General features: G+C 40.0%; 1 protein-coding gene across 1 annotated transcript in view; it reads left to right on the top strand.

Moving 5' to 3' along the window:
• The window catches only part of itgb1a (integrin, beta 1a), a 29,955-nt gene extending 9,017 nt beyond the window's left edge, over positions 1-20,938 (top strand). Inside the window, exons 2-16 of the mRNA XM_062441753.1 lie at positions 8,166-8,226; positions 8,601-8,686; positions 10,053-10,272; positions 10,360-10,530; positions 11,001-11,239; positions 11,590-11,745; positions 11,856-11,951; positions 12,725-12,814; positions 13,054-13,194; positions 14,218-14,420; positions 14,571-14,809; positions 14,912-15,134; positions 16,632-16,867; positions 17,051-17,217; positions 19,605-20,938. Coding sequence (XP_062297737.1) covers positions 8,166-8,226; positions 8,601-8,686; positions 10,053-10,272; positions 10,360-10,530; positions 11,001-11,239; positions 11,590-11,745; positions 11,856-11,951; positions 12,725-12,814; positions 13,054-13,194; positions 14,218-14,420; positions 14,571-14,809; positions 14,912-15,134; positions 16,632-16,867; positions 17,051-17,217; positions 19,605-19,670 — 2,394 coding nt within the window. The 3' untranslated portion in view covers positions 19,671-20,938. The remainder of the gene's footprint in view (positions 1-8,165; positions 8,227-8,600; positions 8,687-10,052; positions 10,273-10,359; positions 10,531-11,000; positions 11,240-11,589; positions 11,746-11,855; positions 11,952-12,724; positions 12,815-13,053; positions 13,195-14,217; positions 14,421-14,570; positions 14,810-14,911; positions 15,135-16,631; positions 16,868-17,050; positions 17,218-19,604) is intronic.

The raw sequence follows: 20,938 nt of genomic DNA, 5'->3' as shown, positions 1-20,938 counted from the left end.
AGTTCTGGCTGGGGATTTTACATCTCAGAGCTCAGACATGTTCCCTTGCTCTGCGCTGTTTTGAAGGTTATGTGAAGTTAAGAGGCCATCGGTTTGGTTTGGCTTTTAATGGAGGGAGTGAACTGAGAAATTGTGTGGGTGGTGTGAGGGAGGAGGGAGAGAGGAAGGAAATGGGGGGGGGAAGAAGGAGGGAGGATGGAAGTGAAGGATGCCAGAGATATGCCACAGACATCGGAGTGGCTGAATGCATCTTGGAATGTTTTAGTGAAATATTAACTAAAATCAAGATCCTTAAAGAATATGAGGACTGAAATGCTTAAGCCATGCAGACCTGTTTAGTTTCACTTACTTGCCTTCAGTAACTGATATTAAACAGGTCTTAACAAATATGTAGTCAAATGGAGGAGGGAGGATTAGGAAAGACTAAAGGGCTAACTCAGCAAAAGCAAGGAAAGTCTGTAAGATCCTTTCCTTTAGGCTAGAGGCAACCCCTTTCCCTCCGAGTTGGGAAATGTGCGCCGCCCTTTCCTGTTTTCCCCTCTTTTCCATTCCCCCTTTTCACAGCTTTAGAATAACAGCCATTCTCAGTGAGGGAAACCCAGACGTTTTCCCACAAAGAGCACAGTGACTCTGTGCCGCCACCAGTTCTTTACTGCTACATGCTGTATGCTGTACTGTGTGGAGCTGTTTTTCCTCACTGCTGGTCATTATTCATGGCAGTGCTTGCTGAAAGTAAGTACTTCTAAGCACTTGCAAATGCAACTCAATTTGAAGGAAAGTAAGTCCACTCATTCATTGCTGAGGTTTGTGTGGCTCAATTAGGATGGGTTTTCTACACCAGGGATTTTCACACCGTGGTCTTAGATCCTTTAGGGGACTTTGAGTGGACAGCAAGAATGCCTCAACACAATGAGGATATATTACAACAAGTATGTACAATGATATAAAACGGAGAGAAGCAAAAAAAAAAGGGGGTGAACTGAGCCTTTAAATAGACCTTTCACACATACCAGTCACTAAGTGCTTCACAGGTACACAAAAGAAACGCAGTAGATAAGAAGGAACTAGAAACAAGAGGGAAAAAAACACAAGTTAAGACGTAAAATTCAATTCAAATGTTATTTCTCACATATGCAATCATACACAGTACAATGCACAGAGAAATGCCTGTAATGTATCTGTTCCAGCTGAGTTAACACAACAGTAAACCAAACAATAATTTAAAACAGCGATTCAAATTAGACACAGTACACAGAGTTGAGAGTTGCAAATAGTGCAGACTAACTTGGTGGTAAAATATGGTATGTACTGTATCCAGATGAAAAATTGCAAAATTGTGCAAAGTGTAAATTGTTGTGATAGTCTTGAGGAAGCCAGATGTGGTCATGGAAGAAGTTCCTCTCTGTATTGGCCTTCAGGCAGCAATAACACCTTCCTCATGGCAGCAGAGATAAAAGACTGTTACTGGGGTGACTGGGCTCCCTGACAATTTTCTTGGCCTTTTATCTGCATCTCCTATAATAAAATGTTCTGCAGGTTGTGAGGAGGGGGGAGGGGAGGGGGTAATAATCCAGACATCAGTTTTATCTGCATTTAACTGCAGGAAATATTTTTCCAACCAGTTCCTTATTGCACTTAAACAGTTGTTCAATACAGGGCAGTCTATCAAACTCATCAGGTTTGAAGTAGATGTATAACTGAATGTCATCAGCGTACAAATGATAGCAGATGTTGCTGAAAGTACTGATAATCTGTCGTAGTGGAAGCATATATAAAGAGAATAAAATAGACCCCAGGACTGCTCCCTGGGGGACACCACATAACAAAGCAGCAGTGTCTGACAAAAGTTCTCCTACAGAGTCTGAGAAAGCACTATCAGTGAGAAAGGAGGGGAACCACTCTAACGCAGTCCCAAAAATGCCCACCAGGTGTTTTAGCCTGTGGATTAATATGTGGTGGTCAACAGTATCAAATAAAGAACCAAAATCGAGCATTTTACATCATCTGCAGCCATTAGTGAGCCATTTCATTGGAGGGTAACTTGGAAATCTGGAAAACCAGATTGAAATTTGTCACACACCTTGTGCAAAACCAGTGTTTAAACGAGTTGCCTTTCAATAACCTTTTCTAAAATTCTGGAGAAGAAAGGGAGTTTAGAAAAATACCTGTGTTTCTCTGGTAGGCAGGGGTTCAGGTCTCATTTCTTTTGGATAAAAAAGAGAAGTTTATAGTTTTAACTAAGCAGGCAACCTTTAAAAACTTGAAGAGATTAATTTTTCCTAACAAGGCTGTAACATCGTCTCTAGAGACAGGACAAAAGGAGTCCAAGATGGATGGGTTACAGGAACCACTAGTGAGTGGACAGGGTGAAACGTTATTGCACTCACCTTTAGAGAAAATTGGCAAATTTGGAGTGCTCGGAGAGACAATACTGTTTATTGTATCAAACAGCACTTTGGGATTTCTCTTGCTGGAGGACATTAGATTAGAGATATAAGAGGATCTGTCAGCCTCCACCATGTCATTGAGGACACCTATAAGGTCTTTGAGATATAACCTGTATACTTCAAGCTTTGTGGCTTTCCACAAGTGCTCAGTCATCCAATATTTGCACCAAAAACTGCAGATAGTTAGATTTATCCATGGGGATTAATTTGTTGATGGGATCTTTGTGAGCTACCTTATCCAGCACTGAGGAGCAGTACTTGTTAAATAATTGGACTAAAATCTCCACATTGCCATCCTTTAAAACAATATTACTGTCAAAGATCGTAGAGAAATTAAAAGCCGCAGCCCCAAATATGAAACAGTTGGAAAGAGTTCCAGATTTATCTGAGCAGCTACAAAGCTCCAGTGCCAGAACACAATTTAAACACTGACATTTTGTTGTGTGTGTAATGAGGTTTATTTCAGACTTTTAGCTTAAAATAAAAATATCCTGACAGCTGTGACGGGATTCATTCATAGAAGGGCTGCTTTATTACAACAATGCCACAATATAAACCTGGAATCACTGTGTCACAGCTGACCTGCCAGATGTGTAGCAGAACACAGAGCACTAATTACCATCAGATCCTGTGTTAATGAAGTTACCACTGCCACTGTGCCGCATGCGTAAATGCGCATATCACTCTCAATTTAAAGACTTATCGTTTCTGCTGACGTGTGTGATGCTGAAGGTGGTTAATAAAGTCAAAGGAAATAATTTGACACACTTCCAGAGATTGCTCCACAGACTCCTCATACTGATGTCTAATGTGTGTGGGAGTTCGTGGATGGTAGGCAATGGACCAAACCATTGTGAGGCATGTGTGGGGGGCGCAGTCTTTCCTAATTTAAAAACACATTATTGGCTGCTTTAATTGCTTTAATATTCAGCGAATCAATTGTTAGAGTAAACATTTTAACACTAGTTAAATAAACTAGGGAATCCATCTCCTCTGTTTTTTAAAGCACATGGTAATGGTTAGAGATCTGGCAGGACAAGATGTTGAAAGAAATAGGGTGCTGCAAATACAGCATCCCAGAAACATGGGTGTCTTAGCTCACATTTCACCAAAGTGCAGTAAGAGTGTTGCAGGTTACTATCCTGGTCAGGCAACGTTCAGTCTCTCAGGAATGCCTGAGAGGCTCGGCCCATTTTAGTCACGCACCACAGTGTCTGCCATGCATCACACATCATCCCTGCCAACTGATAGAGCCCATAAAACACTGGACTGCCTTTAGTCACAGTTCAGGTGTGTGTGACAAGTGGACAGGCACTAAGGAATAAAACATGGGTGTATGTATGGTGATGTCAGAGTGAGAGATACAGGAAGAGCGTGGGAGCTTGGGTCAGTAAACTGTCGAATATCTGTATTTTTATACTTTCCCATGGATAAATACTGTTATGTTTATGGTTGTTATGCAACAAATCCTAAATTTCTGTACCACAACCAATGTATTCCAGCTGTTTATGACAATGTACTTATAGGAGCATGAACTTTTCAACCCCAATAAATCAAACTGACTGTTATTTATTGCGATGTTACTCAATGATACATGATAATGTTTTCTTGGCTCTATCTCGCCCGTTCAAAAAAAAAGTCTGTGGATATGGCTTCACAGCATCACAGTTCAGCTTTCCCACTGAGGAGTGCAGCTAGTCTGTTGTTAGGCAGTGCTGGAAATATTATTCTTAGCAACTAAGCATTTATGAAAATATCAAAATATCTTGGGAGGTCAGAACTTCTGTTTGTTTGTAGAGCCAGGAACTCCTTTCTTATGCTTCAATAGTTTTTAATTCATGATGTTTTAAGCCCTTGTTGCACTTTCATGTGAATTACTGCTGTTTTATTATTATAATATATTTAATACAATGGTTTTCCAATGTGTTGGGGTCATGAAGAATACACTCATATTTACCACATGGTTGCAGCTTCTCGCTGGGCTGAAACTTGGTCCAGCAGAGAAATCTGGCATTCAAAAACCAAGACAAATATTCTTTTAAAGTGCAGGAGGTCCACAGGGGAGTGAGCCACACCTCTGCTTATCTACCATGAAAAAACAGTTGCAAACCATGTTTGCTATCAAGTTTTATCTGCTTGCTTTAGTTACCCAAGAGACGTAGTTTTCTAAATAAATAAATGCTTGATAGAAAGCATGGTTCGTAGGCTGTTTATCAGACAAACAGCAAAAAAAAAAAGTGTGATATGGAAAATAAACATAGCAATAATTTTAAAATAGTAAAAATAGTACATAGTAAAAGTAGCTTTTTAAAAAAAAAAAAAAGGATAAATACAGTGTATAAAATCAAGTAAAATAAGTTCAGTAGTGTATCAGTGTGGAGATGACATGGTGTCAGAAAAGCTTATAAAAGACTCAAGTGAAGAGGTAGGTTTTTAGCTTTCTTTTAAAAGATGTAAAGCAATTGGTGTGATTGTGCACATATATAAATGTGGAAATATATAGACACAAACAAGTATAAAACAACCATTTAATAGGTCTGAGGTAAACAATTGTAAATGTTGCACTTCCAACTGTGATGGACCATTTGACGAGCACTTCGGTTAGAGCATACTGACGCCTTTAACGGTAAAAGACAATCCTGTGGCTAGACTAGTTAAAAAACATTGGGTTTAGATTATATGTGTAAGATACAGAAATAGCAAACTATAGAACTTACCTCAAGGGCTGCTATTTACTATACCTTTTCCGATTTTTCAACCATATCTCATGGTTGTCATCAGCTCTGATTTATTTTTGTTGGTTTTTTGCAAATGTTTTATGAGGAAGGCATGCGTAGACCTCAAGGATACACACAGTGAGTTTTGATGAGTAACACCGAATGTAACGGAAACTTTCTTTACAAGAAAACTCTGCAGGGCTTCTTTACGTCATTTTCATGTACGATTAGTGTTTTTTCATCTTCATTTTGTCTTTTTACTTCTAAGATAAAACAGGCAAAAAAGCTACATTTGTTATATTGTCCATCTTAACCCAAACCACCTTGAAATGTCTGACAAGTCTTATTTACGACTTCAGAACTTGGAGATTTTTCGAAGAGCGCTTGAAGGCAGCATAACATCCTGCTCCAAGCCCTTTCTTGGCCTGCTCTCTGGTATCTGCGCTATATTTTACCTTAGTTTTTACTGAACATTCCTCTGTGCAGCTGCTAAGCTTCACAAGCTGAAAGACAACATGGTTATTTTTCTAACTTGACACCTCACTGGCGTTTTATAAATGTAGTTTGCATGTGAATGAGTCCTTGGAACGGCGACCTAGAGCTGAAGACGAAACCCCGGTAATAATAAAGAGAAGATATCCAAGTGTGGTTTTGTTGTGAAAGGAATGGAAATTTGACCTCCCTTATTGTAAGCTTGGCGTTCACTGAAATCACTCGTTCATCATCTTGGATACAGCTGTCATACTTTGAGATTCACAACATCTCACAATATGAAACCTATTGATTATAAGACATATACACTTAAAATGTGTCACCAAAAGCTTCAATATGGTGATGGTGATGTTGTAACAGTGGCCAAGCCAGGTTAAGTGTTGTACGCACACACACACACACACACACACACACACACACACACACACACACACACACACACACACAGCAGTGGAGATTCAAACCAGCTGATCTAATCTGGGGGGCCACAGACAGGACGTCTACTCTCCTGTGTCTATATAAACGGACACTGACTCCCACGCACGCACGCACGCACACACACACACATACACACACTCAGGAATGCATCACTCAACACCACACACACTGGACGTCAGAGCTTCTTTTACCACAGTGTAAGGCAGTCTTTTAATGCAGCCTCCATGAATAGCCAGCAACAGCCACAGGTCCAAAAAAGAAAAAAAAAGATTTTGTCACTTTATCACCGTCTGTCCATCTCTAATTTGAACCTCATGCTGTAATATCCAGTGTGGTCGATGTTAGAGCTACTGTGGAGATTCTCATAGAAAATGACTCCCATGAGTTTTTGATTTATGATCAGACGGGATATTGGTTTTACATTCCACATGTTAATTAGATTCGGCACAAAGGTGATCCCTCGCTGGCCCGCGCACCTTAATACAATACAATACAAGACCATTGATCTGGTTCGTCCCTGTCAGAGCTTTCCCAGCTGTCGTTTATTAGAACTGCCAAAAAAGAGTCCCTAAAGCATGTCAGTGCCGGCTAAATCTTTTGAGACAACGGCAGTAAAGCAAAAATTTACAATGGTTGTATATTTAAACTCTGTACATACAGTACAGTTTAAATATAGCCTCAGCTCTGTTCTCATGATTGTATATTCTCATGAAGGCTTTGACCTCAAACTTAAGAAAGTCTTCCCACATGTTTTTTGGCCATACTAGCAGCATGGCTCTAGGGATAGCAATGTCAGTCTGACTTTGTTTGATAGACTGAAATATTTGAGCTACTATTGGGTGGATAACAGCAGAATTTTGTAATCATTCATGGTCCAAAATGACTTTGATAATATCCTAACATTTATTATTGTAGCGCCATTAGCATTGATAGTTTTGGTTTTCCATTTAGCGCTTCCATTAAAAAAAATCCAAATATTTACTGCCTGGATTGGCACAAGATTTGGTCCAGACATTGACAGCTACCAGACGATGTAGCGATCCAATTGACTTTGTTGATTCCCTCCCCTCCTGGCTTTTTCAGTAGCACTATATCATGAGGTCAAAATTTGTGGTTTTTAATAAAAATCCTTGGATAACATCGAGTCAGCCTACCACTTTGGTCCAGACTGAGATATCTCAACAGCTATTGGATGGAGTTGCCATGAAATATGATTTGTGTTCCCGACAGGATAATTTCCAATAATTTTCCTCTAGCGCCATGATCAGGCCAAAATGTAACTCCCATCAACCGTTTCACGTGTTTCTTGATAATTGGCACGATGCTAACACTGCAAACTAGGATGGGTCCATGGAAAACATTACTCCTGCTAAACATCAGTCAATGTGAGCGTGTTAGCGTGCTCGTGTTAGCATTTAGCTCAAAGCACTGCTGTAGAATAACCTCACAGAGCTGTTAGCGTAGCGGGAAACTGTTCACAAATCAGCTGTACAGTGCAGAGAAAGGTCATAAGTCCTCTTATTATTAGTAAGTCAAGAGCTTTGCATTAAGAGGGGGACAAGAGACATGGATATGGTGGAGCAAAGGGCCTGCTAGCAGACAAGGGATCAATATACATGAAAAGAGAGGGACTCCGGGGAGCGGTGTTGTTTACAGTAAAAGGAATGATGTGAAAAGCAAGGCTGCCGTCCAAGCTGTGCGACATTATGTGTGTGTGCATTCATGTTTGCGTGCGAATTGAATTAGCCGCCTGTTGCCCTATGACCGACTGAGAATAGCCAAGCCCCTGCCACCGGATAATTTATCACCTCCAATTATAACCGAGCCATTTAGAGATTGAATCTGTCATCCGTGGGAGGCTCTCACTGGCTTTTCAGGTCCCTTTTGTCCAGGAAATTATGAATCGAAGCATTCAGGCCACCAAGCACGCCAGCTATTGTTACTAACAAAGAGATATTCAACAATGACATGTTACTTTTCAATACAGCACAGGTGAACAAAGGACCGCGGTACGTTTGAAAGATTCTATTCTATCTGGCTAAATATATATTTTTTCTGTGTGTGTTTTCAGATGGACCTGAAGCTACTCTTGATATCGGCCTTGTTAGGAGTCTTCTGTAATGCTCAGAAAGGTAAGATTACTCATTTTGTCCATCATTATTCTGTCACATCATGTAGTTTTGTTGACGTCAGCTCGCATAGTAAACATATAATGATGATCCTTTCCCCCGAGAGAGAGAGAGAGAGAGAGAGAGAGAGGCAGGCTACTTTAGCTTAATGATGTCATTGACCAGAGCCGTAACTCCACTTTAGCGTCATGGAGAGTGGAGGAAAATGGAAAAGACGGAATATTCCTACTCTGTCTCCAATTACCATCGAGCCACACGGTGTTCCAGATGAACTGATGTGTAAACACGGGGGCTTAACGGGCTGCTTACTTTGCAGGGGCTGTGCTGTACCCTCTGACTCTGCCTCCTCTTCTCTTCTCTCTTTGTTTTCCATCCAGAGGGGAACGAGTGCATCAATGCCAACGCCAAATACTGCGGGGAGTGCATCCAGGCTGGAGCCAAATGTGGCTGGTGTACAGATCCAGTATGTGAATCGAAGCCGTCGGCTATATTCAGTGCCGAGAAATGCAGTATGATGCCATTATGATGCCATAAGGAATATAGCTATTATAAGCGGCATTAGGCATTTTGGATAGTGCCTAATGTAGGGCTGTAGCTAAGAGCTGTTTTTGATCATTTATTTGGAGTCACTGTTTATCCCGTGAAATATCAGAAAATAATGAAAAACACAATTTCACAGAGGCCAGGATGACTTCTTTAAATCATTTTTAGTTTTAGTTTGTTCTTTTTTTCATTGTTTTGTTTAACTATCTAGTTACAATTACATAACGGAAAAGCAGAAAAGTTGATTGACAGAAATGAATCAGCAACTTTTGATCATTTATTATTGGTTTCCATTCAAAAATACCAAACATTTCCTAGTTCCAGCTTCTCAGATTTGAAGATTTGATGTCTTTCCTTGCTTTTGATTTTTGGGTTTATACAGAAACAAGCAATTTAAAGGTGTCCCTTTGAGCTCTGGAGAGGTGTGATGTAGATTTTCTACCTGTTTTCTGATGTTTTATATACCATACGATTAATCCATTAATCAAGAATGAAAAAAGAATTAGTTGCAGCTCTCATCTTCACATTTTAAATGGAGGAACAAACCAAAAATGTGCTTGATAAATACCTTAAATGATGAATAATTTCAGAACTTACATGAAACAATAAACTCAATGCCACTGATGTTGCTGGCATGTTTAACCCAGTGTGTCCAGTCTGAATTTAAAGGTCTGATCAGAGGCCAGAATATCCTGACTTTCAGTCTTTTTTCTGACAGATAAATTCCTCAGAATCTATTCTACATGGATTGCAGACTATTTGTTTATGAACTGGACCAAAAATACAGTGTTTGGCACTAATGATGTACATGTAGATTTGGTCTTGTGCCCACGCTGCTGTGTTTGTATATTTGTTGTTTTTCTAATGTGGGATATCTCCTACAGTGTCATTTGTGGGAGGTTTATGTTTATGTCTGGATGATAATTAGGTTTGGTTTGATTTTAGTTAATGTGCCATGAACTAAAACCATTCATTTAGTGCCTATTACAGGTAAAAACACTGGATCTTAAATGTCCCATAATTCAAGTGGATAGTGACAATAATTAGATACTTCCACATCTTTCAAAGTCCATGTATCCAGTTTGTAATGTAGGCTTTTAAATGAGTAGTTTACAAGCCCAGTCTGAGAAGTAATGATGTCATGACTGATGGCATCATCAAGGGTATTTTCTCAGACGTGATAAATCTCTTTAAGAGCAACAAAAGATATTATAGTATACAAAATATTTCCACAGATTAAATAAACATATTTTAATTCTTATCTCTCTCTGCGCTGCTTCTGTCAGGACTTCCTGAAACAGGGCGAGACCGTGTCGACACGGTGCGATGAGCTGCACTCTCTGTTGAAAAGGGGATGTAAGGTGGAATTGATTGAGAACCCGCGTGGAGAACAGAAGATCCTTCAGGACAAAAAGGTGACAAATCGCAGAAAGGGACCAGGCAAACTGAAACCAGAGGAAATCACTCAGATCCAGCCCCAGAAGCTCAGCCTCACCCTCCGATCTGGTGAGGAACCGCTTTAGCAAAGCTTTTTCTCAGAATATTGTTGTTCATCTTTTAACATCTGTAAATGTATGATGTATGTGTTTATAGGAGAGCCACAATCTTTCAACTTGACGTTCAAACGAGCGGAAGATTATCCCATCGACCTGTACTACTTGATGGACCTCTCCTACTCCATGAAGGACGATCTGGAGAATGTCAAGAACCTGGGAACCAGTTTGATGCTGGAGATGTCAAAGATCACCTCTGACTTTAGGATAGGTGAGGATTCTGACTCTGATGTGTGATTTCACTGACAGCTTGTTTCCTTTTGGGGGCAACAAGCAGAACGAGAGCTTTAGAAAACTAGGACTAAAAACAAATTCGGTAGCTAAGAATATTTATTTATATGTTTTAAAAAAGAAGACATAAATAATTTGTAGTCATGTCCTATTGCTTCTACAGACGTGTAATCCCAAGGAGCTGCACAGTTGTAGACAGACACTGTATTTTCAGGTGTTCTGCTCTAGGTATTTAGTGCCACCCAAGTTTAAATGACCTCGTTCTGACCTACATAAACAAACCAAAGGAGTAAACACTTAAGAGTTCAGTGACCTCCTCTGAATTCATTCAGTGTCGACTTACCCTTAGACTCAAGTGCTCAATCTCCAAACCAAACGATCTGAAGTCATTTGAATAGAAACTCTGAATCAAACTTTCTTTCCTTTGTTTTTTTTGTTTTTTTTCCAAAGGCTTTGGTTCCTTTGTGGAGAAGACAGTGATGCCTTACATCAGCACCACCCCGGCCAAGCTGCTGAACCCGTGCACCGGCGACCAGAACTGCACCAGCCCCTTCAGCTACAAGAACGTCCTGAAGCTGACCAGCGACGGCAAGAAGTTCAACACCCTGGTGGGTCAGCAGCACATCTCCGGAAACCTGGACTCACCTGAGGGGGGCTTCGATGCCATCATGCAAGTGGCTGTGTGTGGGGTAAGCAAAAAAAAAAAAAAAAAAAACCCTGGAAAAACAGCTGTTGCTATTAGGTGATCCTGGGGGAAATAATCACGCTCAGGTTCACAATTTGAAGTTATTTTCCCATAATTATGCCACTTGCTCGGAGGGATGCAGCGCCAGTAAACGCGTTTATGTGGAGATGTGTGAAAAGGTATTTTATGAGTCCTTGGTGTTTTACAAGCAGATTTTTGGATGCAGGGATAATCAAAAGATGATGTGTCTCATTCTGAGCTGCTTAGATTCCCCCTTAGTTTTTATGGAGTGTAATTATAGCTGGTAGCAGGTATTTATTTTACTAACTGGATTATTTCTTTCTCATCTCTCAGGATCAGATCGGTTGGAGGAATGTGACTCGCTTGCTGGTGTTCTCCACTGACGCCGGCTTCCACTTTGCCGGAGATGGCAAGCTGGGTGGAATCGTACTGCCCAACGATGGAAAATGCCACTTGGAGAACAACATCTACACCATGAGCCACTACTATGTAAGAAACACAGAAAGGTTTCTAGATGGAGAAAAAACCCTGGATTATCTTTTGTCATCTACTTGTGATACTGTGTCAATCTGATTTTTCTTCTCCGTCTTATTTTGAAGGACTATCCCTCCATTGCTCACCTGGTTCAGAAGCTGAGCGACAACAACATTCAGACCATCTTTGCAGTCACAGAGGAGTTCCAGCCTGTTTACCAAGTTAGTTCTTTTAAGGGCTGACATTATTAGTCAATTAGCCAATAAACAGGAAATTAATCAGTTAACAAAAACGCCAAATATTCACTGGTTTCCCAATGTGAGAATCTGCTGCTTTTCTAACATAGTAAACTGAATATCTTTAGCTTTTGGAATTTAATTACCAGTATGTCAACTTTACCTATGGGGATTGATTAACTGAGAATATAATCAGCAGATTAAACAGTAATAAAAATCAATCCTTGTAGTCCTAATCTCTTCTTTTCCTTTATCTTTTTAAATCCCTTTCACTTGCATGTGTGTGTTTGGAAGATGCCCAGTTTGTAAAAAAAAAAAAAAAAAAAGTATCCACCTGGGTTAATACATCTGCTGAGAGTTAATGGCGGCGTCCCCTTGAAGCTCTGATTATTTCCTTCTGCCATGCTGTTGCTTTTCAGGCCACTTCCATCAGTTCCATCTGAGTTTGATCAACGATTTTTTTCATCACCTCACAGAAGCTTCAGTTTGCTTTAGAGCATCAACAACCTAATAATTTCAGGGTTGAAATCAGTGTTATGTCTATCTAAAATCTGGCATGAAATGGTTAACGCTGTTTATTTTTGGGGGCTTTGTAACTCTACTGTGATGCATTTGTGTGCTACAGCTGGAACAACACTCTTTTAAAAGTGCATAGAAAAGTATTCCTGATCCCACGTTTTTGCTCATTGGGATTCCAGAGATCACAAGATTAACAGAACTTTTACACATGCTTTTGTTCTAAACTCTTATCTCCTCAGGAGCTGAAAAATCTGATACCAAAGTCTGCAGTGGGAACCCTGTCTGCCAACTCAAGCAATGTAATCAACCTCATTATAGATGCCTACAATGTAAGTATACTGTTGAGATTGTTCACGTCAAGCATTTGATTATCATTTACTCACATGAGCCACATTAAAGCATACTGACTGAGTAAGAACACCCAAAAAGCTTTTTCCCCTAACGCGTCCTCTCATTTAATACCCATCTAAGCCTTTGTGTATTGTACGCTGTCAAAACAAAACTACCAGATGACATTCCTGTGTAGAAAATAACAACATTCATATTGTTATCTCTGGGTTCTTGGCAGTCTCTCTCCTCCGAGGTCATTCTGGAGAACAGCAAGCTTCCAGATGGAGTGACCATAGCTTACACGTCCCGCTGTAAGAACGGGATGGTTAGCGAAGGCGAAAGTGGACGCAAGTGCTCTAATATCTCCATTGGTGATGAGGTGAGAATTAGAAAATGTCTTTTGATGAAGGTTGTCAGTTTTTCAATCACACAAGGCATCCTCAGGCCATTGAAAGGCTGAAAATGTAAAATGACTTCACTTTGAAAACCTGCAGATCAAAAGTTTTTTACTAACCATTCTCATAGGCCTCAGCTATAACAGTAGATGCCCCATTTACAAACAATAGAAGATGTGTGCACTAGTTTGGGGCAGAAAATACATTACCATGATGTCATCATAGCATATCATGGATATTCAGAGCATGTAGAAAATGCTGGGAACTACAAAAAAAGAAAGTTTTAGAGTTAAATGTGTGTGTGAAATACAAGCAGAACATTATTGCAACACAACACATTTGAGCTTCCAGCGATTATTATATAAAACCAAACAAAAATATATAAAAATAGACTGTGATCAACTGATATTGGTAAATAAGTAAGCAGTAATAGGAGCATCAAAGCTCGCTCCTGTTACATATTAGTGACATTAGCGTGATTGAAATTCTTACTGTGTGCTTTCAAAATGTACCAGACTCTAGATAAATACCAGATGTCTCACATTTGTGTACACTCTCACAATATTAGATGGCTGCAATGTGCAAAGATTCAATCTCAGAATTGCGTCAACACAGGATTTAACAATCATCAAACTTGCCCCTGACTCAGTAACAGAGTGAGCCGTCTGACCTTAAACCAAATATTTCTTTCTCACATGTTTTTTATGGAGAAACCATCCAGCGTGTTATTAAAATCCACAGCTCTGAACAGATCACTAGATGCAAATAGCAAATTATACCCTCTGTGTGTTTTACGGGAGATTTTCCACCCATCACTTTTGCAACGTGTATCGCAACAAAAACACTTCTCATGTTGATCTTCCCGTAACCTCTCATTAATTCTAGTTTGTTTTGACATTAATGCTGTGTGGAAACTTCTGTATTGATTAATCTTCGCAACTCTTGTAGACTTAAAAAGGTAAACTCGCTCTCTGGCTCCCTCTTTTCCTTTATTCCTTTGCTGCTAGGTCACATTTACCATCAGCGTGACATCTAAAGGCTGTCCAAAGGAAGGCAAGCCTGAGACCATCAAGATAAAACCTCTGGGGTTCACAGAGGAGGTGGAGATTACTCTCAAATTCATCTGCGAGTGTGAATGCCACAAAGATGGTATCAAGAACAGTAAACTCTGCCACTTTGGCAACGGGACTTATGAATGCGGAGCCTGCAAGTAAGTCCACGAATATTTCTACAAGTGTATAAAAACACTTAAAAACATTCATATTTCAAGGATTTCTATTTCTGTTGTGATGAGGCACAGAAATGGATTAAAAGCACAACCTCACACATCTGTCCCCTCCTTCCTGTCCCTTTGTCTCAGATGTAATGAAGGACGTGTGGGCAGACAGTGCGAGTGCAGCAGCAACGACGTGGCGACAGAGGATATGGACCGGACCTGCCGCAAAGACAACGGCACCGACATCTGCAGCAACAACGGAGACTGCGTGTGCGGCACATGTGAGTGCAAGAAGAGAGACAACCCCGAGGAGAGGTACAGCGGGCTGTACTGCGAGTGTGACAACTTCAACTGCGACCGCTCTGGAAACAAACTGTGTGGAGGTAAGAGTGACAGGAAGATCTCCTCTAAGAATGTCAAATGATGTTAAGAAAAGAGAAAACCACATTAAAGGATTCCTCATCTTTTTCTTTTCTTTTCTTTAGGACATGGACGCTGTGATTGCAGGGTGTGTTTCTGTGATCCCAATTGGACCGGGAGCGCCTGTGACTGCTCTCTGGATACCAACACGTGTCTGGCCAGCAATAAGCAGATCTGTAATGGTAGAGGGAAGTGCGAGTGTGGCACCTGTAAGTGCACCGACCCCAAATTCCAGGGTCCCACCTGTGAAACCTGCCCCACCTGTCCAGGAGTGTGTGACGAACACAAGTAAGGCCAACATGAAGATCTGTCCATCTGTCCATGAACAAGTACTTATACATTTCAAGTCTTAATACAATACTCACATGCTACTGTATGTGTATTGAAGAGTTATTGGTAGCTGTAGCCACTAGACTCTAAGAAATGCAGGACTAAAAACACATAGTCCTTTCTTCCTGAAGAAAATACATTCCAAACTTCATGTGAAGCTAATTTGCAGGAATCCGACTTTAGGCAAATTAAGTGCATATTTTCCAGTTAAGGTCTGTTTAGTACAAAATTCCCTCATTTGTCTTTCTCTGAACTGTTTCCTCGCTGAGTCTCAGTGGTCTCGCATGTAAATTTGTTTCTGAGTCACAATACCAGCAATGATGAAAATGGATGCCAGGTCAAAGATACCTGGTCAAATGTCACTTTAGCTTTGGCTTGAACTTAAGAATGTGTTTTCACACAAAACAAAGAATGTGGATTTCATCTCCCACAGCGTTCAGTTACTCTTTAACGTACTTCTGGCATCTAGGTATTGTATTCAAACAGACTTGGAAAAAATCTGAAACTGATCTTTAAAACTTCATGATACTCTAATAATACTCTGCTTTCATTGATTATATTGTTAGGAAGAAACTATGCAAAGGCAGGACAAGTATCTACATCTTTAGACAGTATAGAAAAAGTGAAATTCTAAAAAGTGCAATACTAGAAGAGACCAAAAAGTCCCATATAGTATAGTAATATAAATTAACAGTATATGGGTATAAATATTTGTATCACTTACTTTCATTGGTCTCCAGCCATGCAGATGGTTTGGGTTTTATTTGCCCAGGTTTTAATATATCTATCTAAGGTAAGGTGGTGGTGTATGGAATTTGTCCATGATGCTGTCATCATTGAAAAATGACATTTAAGAAACAATATTTAAGTAGTTTTGAATGATCCACAGTCATCCATTGTCCTCATTTTCATCTGAACTACTTTCTCCTAAAAATATTGTCCTCCTGAAAGCTGATGACAGTGTTCTGTGGATAATCCAGTGTAAAAAGGACACTGAAGTCTTTTTTAAGTGCTTTGAATAGCACATGTGTCATTTCATTCACCTCTCTTGTAATGGAGTGGGAGCAGATATCCCAAAATCCTGGACAAATCAAGCCAAAACTCTCTGCATGATTACACACAACTGAAGATAAACATTTTTTATTTGGCGAAACCGACCTCACTCATAGGCCGAAACTACCATACGCGCAATCCCAGGGGCCCTTGAGCAGACAAAGGCCCTCAATGATGGGATTTTTTCAAAAAGCACATTCTTTTTTTTCCTTTTTTTTTGTCAGGCTCCACAGAAATACAACACAAGGCTTGACCCATTCTCTTCATGTTGATAATTATGGTCACTGTTGGAAACCTAGTATGTCCAAAACAAAATTTTCTCGGTACAAATGGTGGTACAAGGTACTATTGCAGCCTTGACAAGACTGCTCATCACTAACAGTAACCCTCTGTCCCCTACAGAGAGTGCGTCCAGTGTCGGGCCTTCGGCACCGGGGAGAAGAAGGACACGTGCGAACGCGACTGCAGCGACTTCAACCTGATTAAAGTGAAGGACAGGGACAAGCTGCCTCAGCCCAATGACGCCTCCTACCCTGTGATGCACTGCAAGGAGAGGGACGCCAATGACTGCTGGTTCTACTACACCTACGCGGTCAACAACAACACGGAGAAGGAGGTCCATGTGGTGGAGACTCTGGGTAAGCCGGGCTCACATGAGGCAGGGTGTGGAAGTTAATTACAGGGGTGCCGGTGGTGACCGGGATGCAAAAATAGTTTATTCACATATAGCCGTGTGACAGTATGTTTTTGCCATGCTCTGTTATTTTTACACTGTTATTTCAAGCTGCATGAACACTCCACTGAACCCCGTTGTGTTTCAGACTGCCCCGCCGGTCCTGACATCATCCCCATCGTGGCGGGGGTGGTCGCCGGCATCGTCCTCATCGGCTTAGCCCTGCTGCTCATCTGGAAACTGCTGATGATCATCCACGACAGGAGAGAGTTCGCCAAGTTTGAGAAGGAGAAGATGAACGCCAAATGGGATACGGTGAGTGTCTGGAAGCGTACCTGCTCCTGTGAAATATGAGCAGGATAATATTTTTTCTATATTTGGCAGATGTTTGAGTCTCCCCCCCCCCCAACCCCTAGTTGTAGAGTGACTTAAATGTGGAAAACAGGTGTTGTTTGGCCGCTCCGCAAAGCCAGTCGCTGTTACGGAATTAATTTGCGAAGATCAGTTGTTGTTCTGGGCAACAGATGACATTTTCAGACCTGTTGATATCATCGTGAAGTACCTCGCTCACATTCTCCAACAGTCTCGCAGCTGCAGACACGGATCCGATGTGTTGCTTTTGAGTGGCGCTCAAAATAAAAGGAAAAATGTCAGAGGCTGTGTGTACTTTTTTGGGAATGTTATGCACTCTGAGCATTGCCAGAACTTTTTCCGGGGAGTGGCCACAGATCCTCCCCTCCATGCTTCCTCCCCTCTACAGATTCATCAGCCAACATCAATATGACAGAAGACTGGGTTTCAGCAGAACTTCATGCGCAGGGATCTGCCTCCACCTAGTGGCAGAATCATGTCATACCTACAGTATATGTGGGTTTTATGAAGCATATGTCCCTGATCTGCACTGAGGCAGCTCTGTATGTTGGGGTCTTTCTGATTACCATGGGCAGGGCGGCCTATGGCTCCACATCCCTGTCATTTTAGATAAATTAGAGACTGTTAGTAGAACTGTACAAATCTGGATTTTCCAACAAGATCATGGTCCACAGTATTTACTAAATATTAAGAATTAGTCAATTGTAGGTCTGTCACAATAATGATCGACTTATCGTACAGTAATATAATTATCAACATCATCATGTCTATATTTGGACTTATCATATGATACATGGACATGACCTTTGACCTCAATATTGCAACACTTCACATTAGCAGCTAAGAGGCTATTCATGTCACATTGGCTAAGTGAGTAATGTCCTCCATTCCTCACTGTGTACATCCTGAGTGGAGACTGCAGAAGAATTAAAGGTAAATAACTCTGTCCACAACCATAATGGCAGTCTGTATTTTTACACAAGTGTAGAACCCACTCTCCAATCCCACCCCCCACCCCTCTTGCAATATTATGTTATTATATTATCATTATATCAGTGGTATAAAATGATCTTCAAATGACAATAATATTGTTTATCGCGATTATTTCTGAGGTAATATATCATCCAACAAAAGTCATGACAGCCCTGTTAAATTGCAATATTCCCATCTTGTGATCAGTGATCACACAATAATAACCACCTTCCAACAACAAGGTAACAGCAAAATAAATAATGTCTGCAGCAGTGAACTATTTTTAACATTTCTTGTGAGAAAATCAAAAGTCAATAAGATGAAAATCAAAAGTGGGGATGTCACAATCACACTGCTTCATTTTTCCTTTGATCACAGCTGCACAGTGAAGACTTACAATGAACCTTCACTGAAATAAGAGCAGAAGTGTCAGTATGTCAGACAGCAGAATAGCTTTATAGAAATATAAGCTGCACCACTGCTTTACATTAATGGTTTTCTTTAATAGTTCTAATAGTATTTTGTATGATATCCATGTAGAGTTGTGACAAGCTTTGGAAAATATTCATGCAGGTTCTCTTCAATCTTTTATGTTTGAATTCTTCTCTCTCATCCTGTGTTTCTCATATAATCTTCTCCTCATCACTTCCACTGCCTTATTATTCTTTTTTTTTCTGTGCTGCTTTGTTACTATTACCTTTTTTCCTCCCCTGTTGAACTCTATTCTGTCCTCATTTTCTATCTGTAGCAAGAAAACCCCATATACAAGAGTCCTATCAATCAGTTCCAGAACCCGAGCTATGGACAAAAAGCTACTGTCCTTTAAGTTTGTATTTCTTTTCCTTTCCACTTGATTTTCCTGCATGGTCTGTCTATGATTATGCACCTCTTGCTTTCACTCAGTTTTACTTTCTACCTCTTTCACCTGTTTTTTTTTTTTTAAAAACCTCAAAGAAAACTTAGGTGGAAAAGTGGAATCATACTAAGAGTAATATAGCTTTCATAGTTAGGGAACAACTGCATGAGTGTGGTGTGATAAACAAAGAGCTGTACGTTATAAAACAGTTCAAAATTGTCTCCAGGCAACAAATACAAACACTTTTTTATGGTAAGTATGTATGCTGGTATTTCATGAAATGTGAGACCTCATTTGTACCCCCTGATATTTTTATGTTATTATGAAAGCATGTTGTGACGGAGTGTGATCTAAATTGATGACATATACAGTAAATGATAACACGGTGGTGTAAAAGTAACCCAGTTTTTACTGTGTGATTTGAACACATCATTAAAAAAAACTAACTAAACTCTTATATATTGCTTCATTGAGTAATAACAACACAATCTTTTCTCTCTAGGGTGAAAATCCCATCTACAAAAGCGCCGTCACAACTGTGGTCAATCCCAAATACGAAGGCAAATGATGGCACCTTTTTTTTCCCAACGAACTCTGCTATCGAGCGTTTGACGACTGCAGTATTCACCGTAGGTTTGGGTTCTGAAGGGGAACTCCAGGTGGAATTTATGTTGTTTCCTCTTGTCGCTTTGTCATTATAATGTACCATTCTGCCACTGCATCTGTATTTTTACTAACACATATGATTTATATGCTTTTTGTTTGTATTTTAGATGTACAGTATACAATATGTGTATATACTTTTTAAGTTGCATATTTGCAGAAGTTGAAGGAGTTTGTATTCCTGCCACAGGACTGGTATGGGCAGAGGATTTAGCTTTTTTTTTTTTTAAAAAACAACATAAAGTGGACAACATGGATATTTAATATATCCAAGAATTCTTCAGCTTCTGTCTCTTCCTCAGACACTTTGTTTTTTGTCCTTCAGCCTCTTGTTTCTTCTCCTCTGTGTCTCTCTGTGCACTGACTTCCTGTGTGTTTCTGTGTGTTCCAAATAGGACCTGAGTCTAATATGTAAATCGTCAGCCGTAGCAGCACATTACGTCAAAGTGTATGTGTATATATAGAAAGCAGCTGCAATAAGAATAATATTAAGCATTCAACTCAGATTGGACATTTGTGTAGAATCACAATAGATCATGCAGTGGTGACTAGTTGTAAATGTAGTTTTGAACTGCAGCTTAGAAACGTCCAACGTTGAAGGTTTTATTGCACTCTTATTGAGTACTGTTGTTTTAACTTGAAGGATTTAATACACGAGATGAAGATTAATATCAACTGTCATTATTGGTATGGTTGATATACTATCACAAAGGGACTGTATACCACTTGTTGAAATTATGAAATTACAGCGATGTTGAACAATCAAAAGATTTGTTATGATACAAGTTGCAATTAACTAATGACATGCTGTTTTTTCTAACTACAGTGACTTTATTACTCATTCTCAGGTCCTGTCCTGTGTCTTGTCAAGCGCGCCAAAAATATGTCATGATGTTTTTCTGTCAGCTTGTTCAGTGATCTCATTTGGGAGAGTCCATATGAGATGTTTTGTGTGTTACTTTTTTTTTTTTTTTTTTTCAGAACGTAAGACTCAAACAAGAGTATTTCAGTTTGTTCAGACGTCAGATGAATCACCTCCGAAGTGTATTTGCACCCAAATGCCTATGAAGTACCACACTCAAGCCTTTACAGTATTGTTTTCGAAGTGCCTTTTGTTTCAATACCATGATCTCTCCCGATGCTGTTATGAGTTATTTATTAAATAAAGTACAA

Source organism: Scomber scombrus, chromosome 20, assembly GCF_963691925.1.
Source record: "Scomber scombrus chromosome 20, fScoSco1.1, whole genome shotgun sequence".
NCBI classification, from domain to species: Eukaryota; Metazoa; Chordata; class Actinopteri; order Scombriformes; family Scombridae; genus Scomber; species Scomber scombrus.
This window is presented reverse-complemented; position numbering and strand designations above follow the sequence as displayed.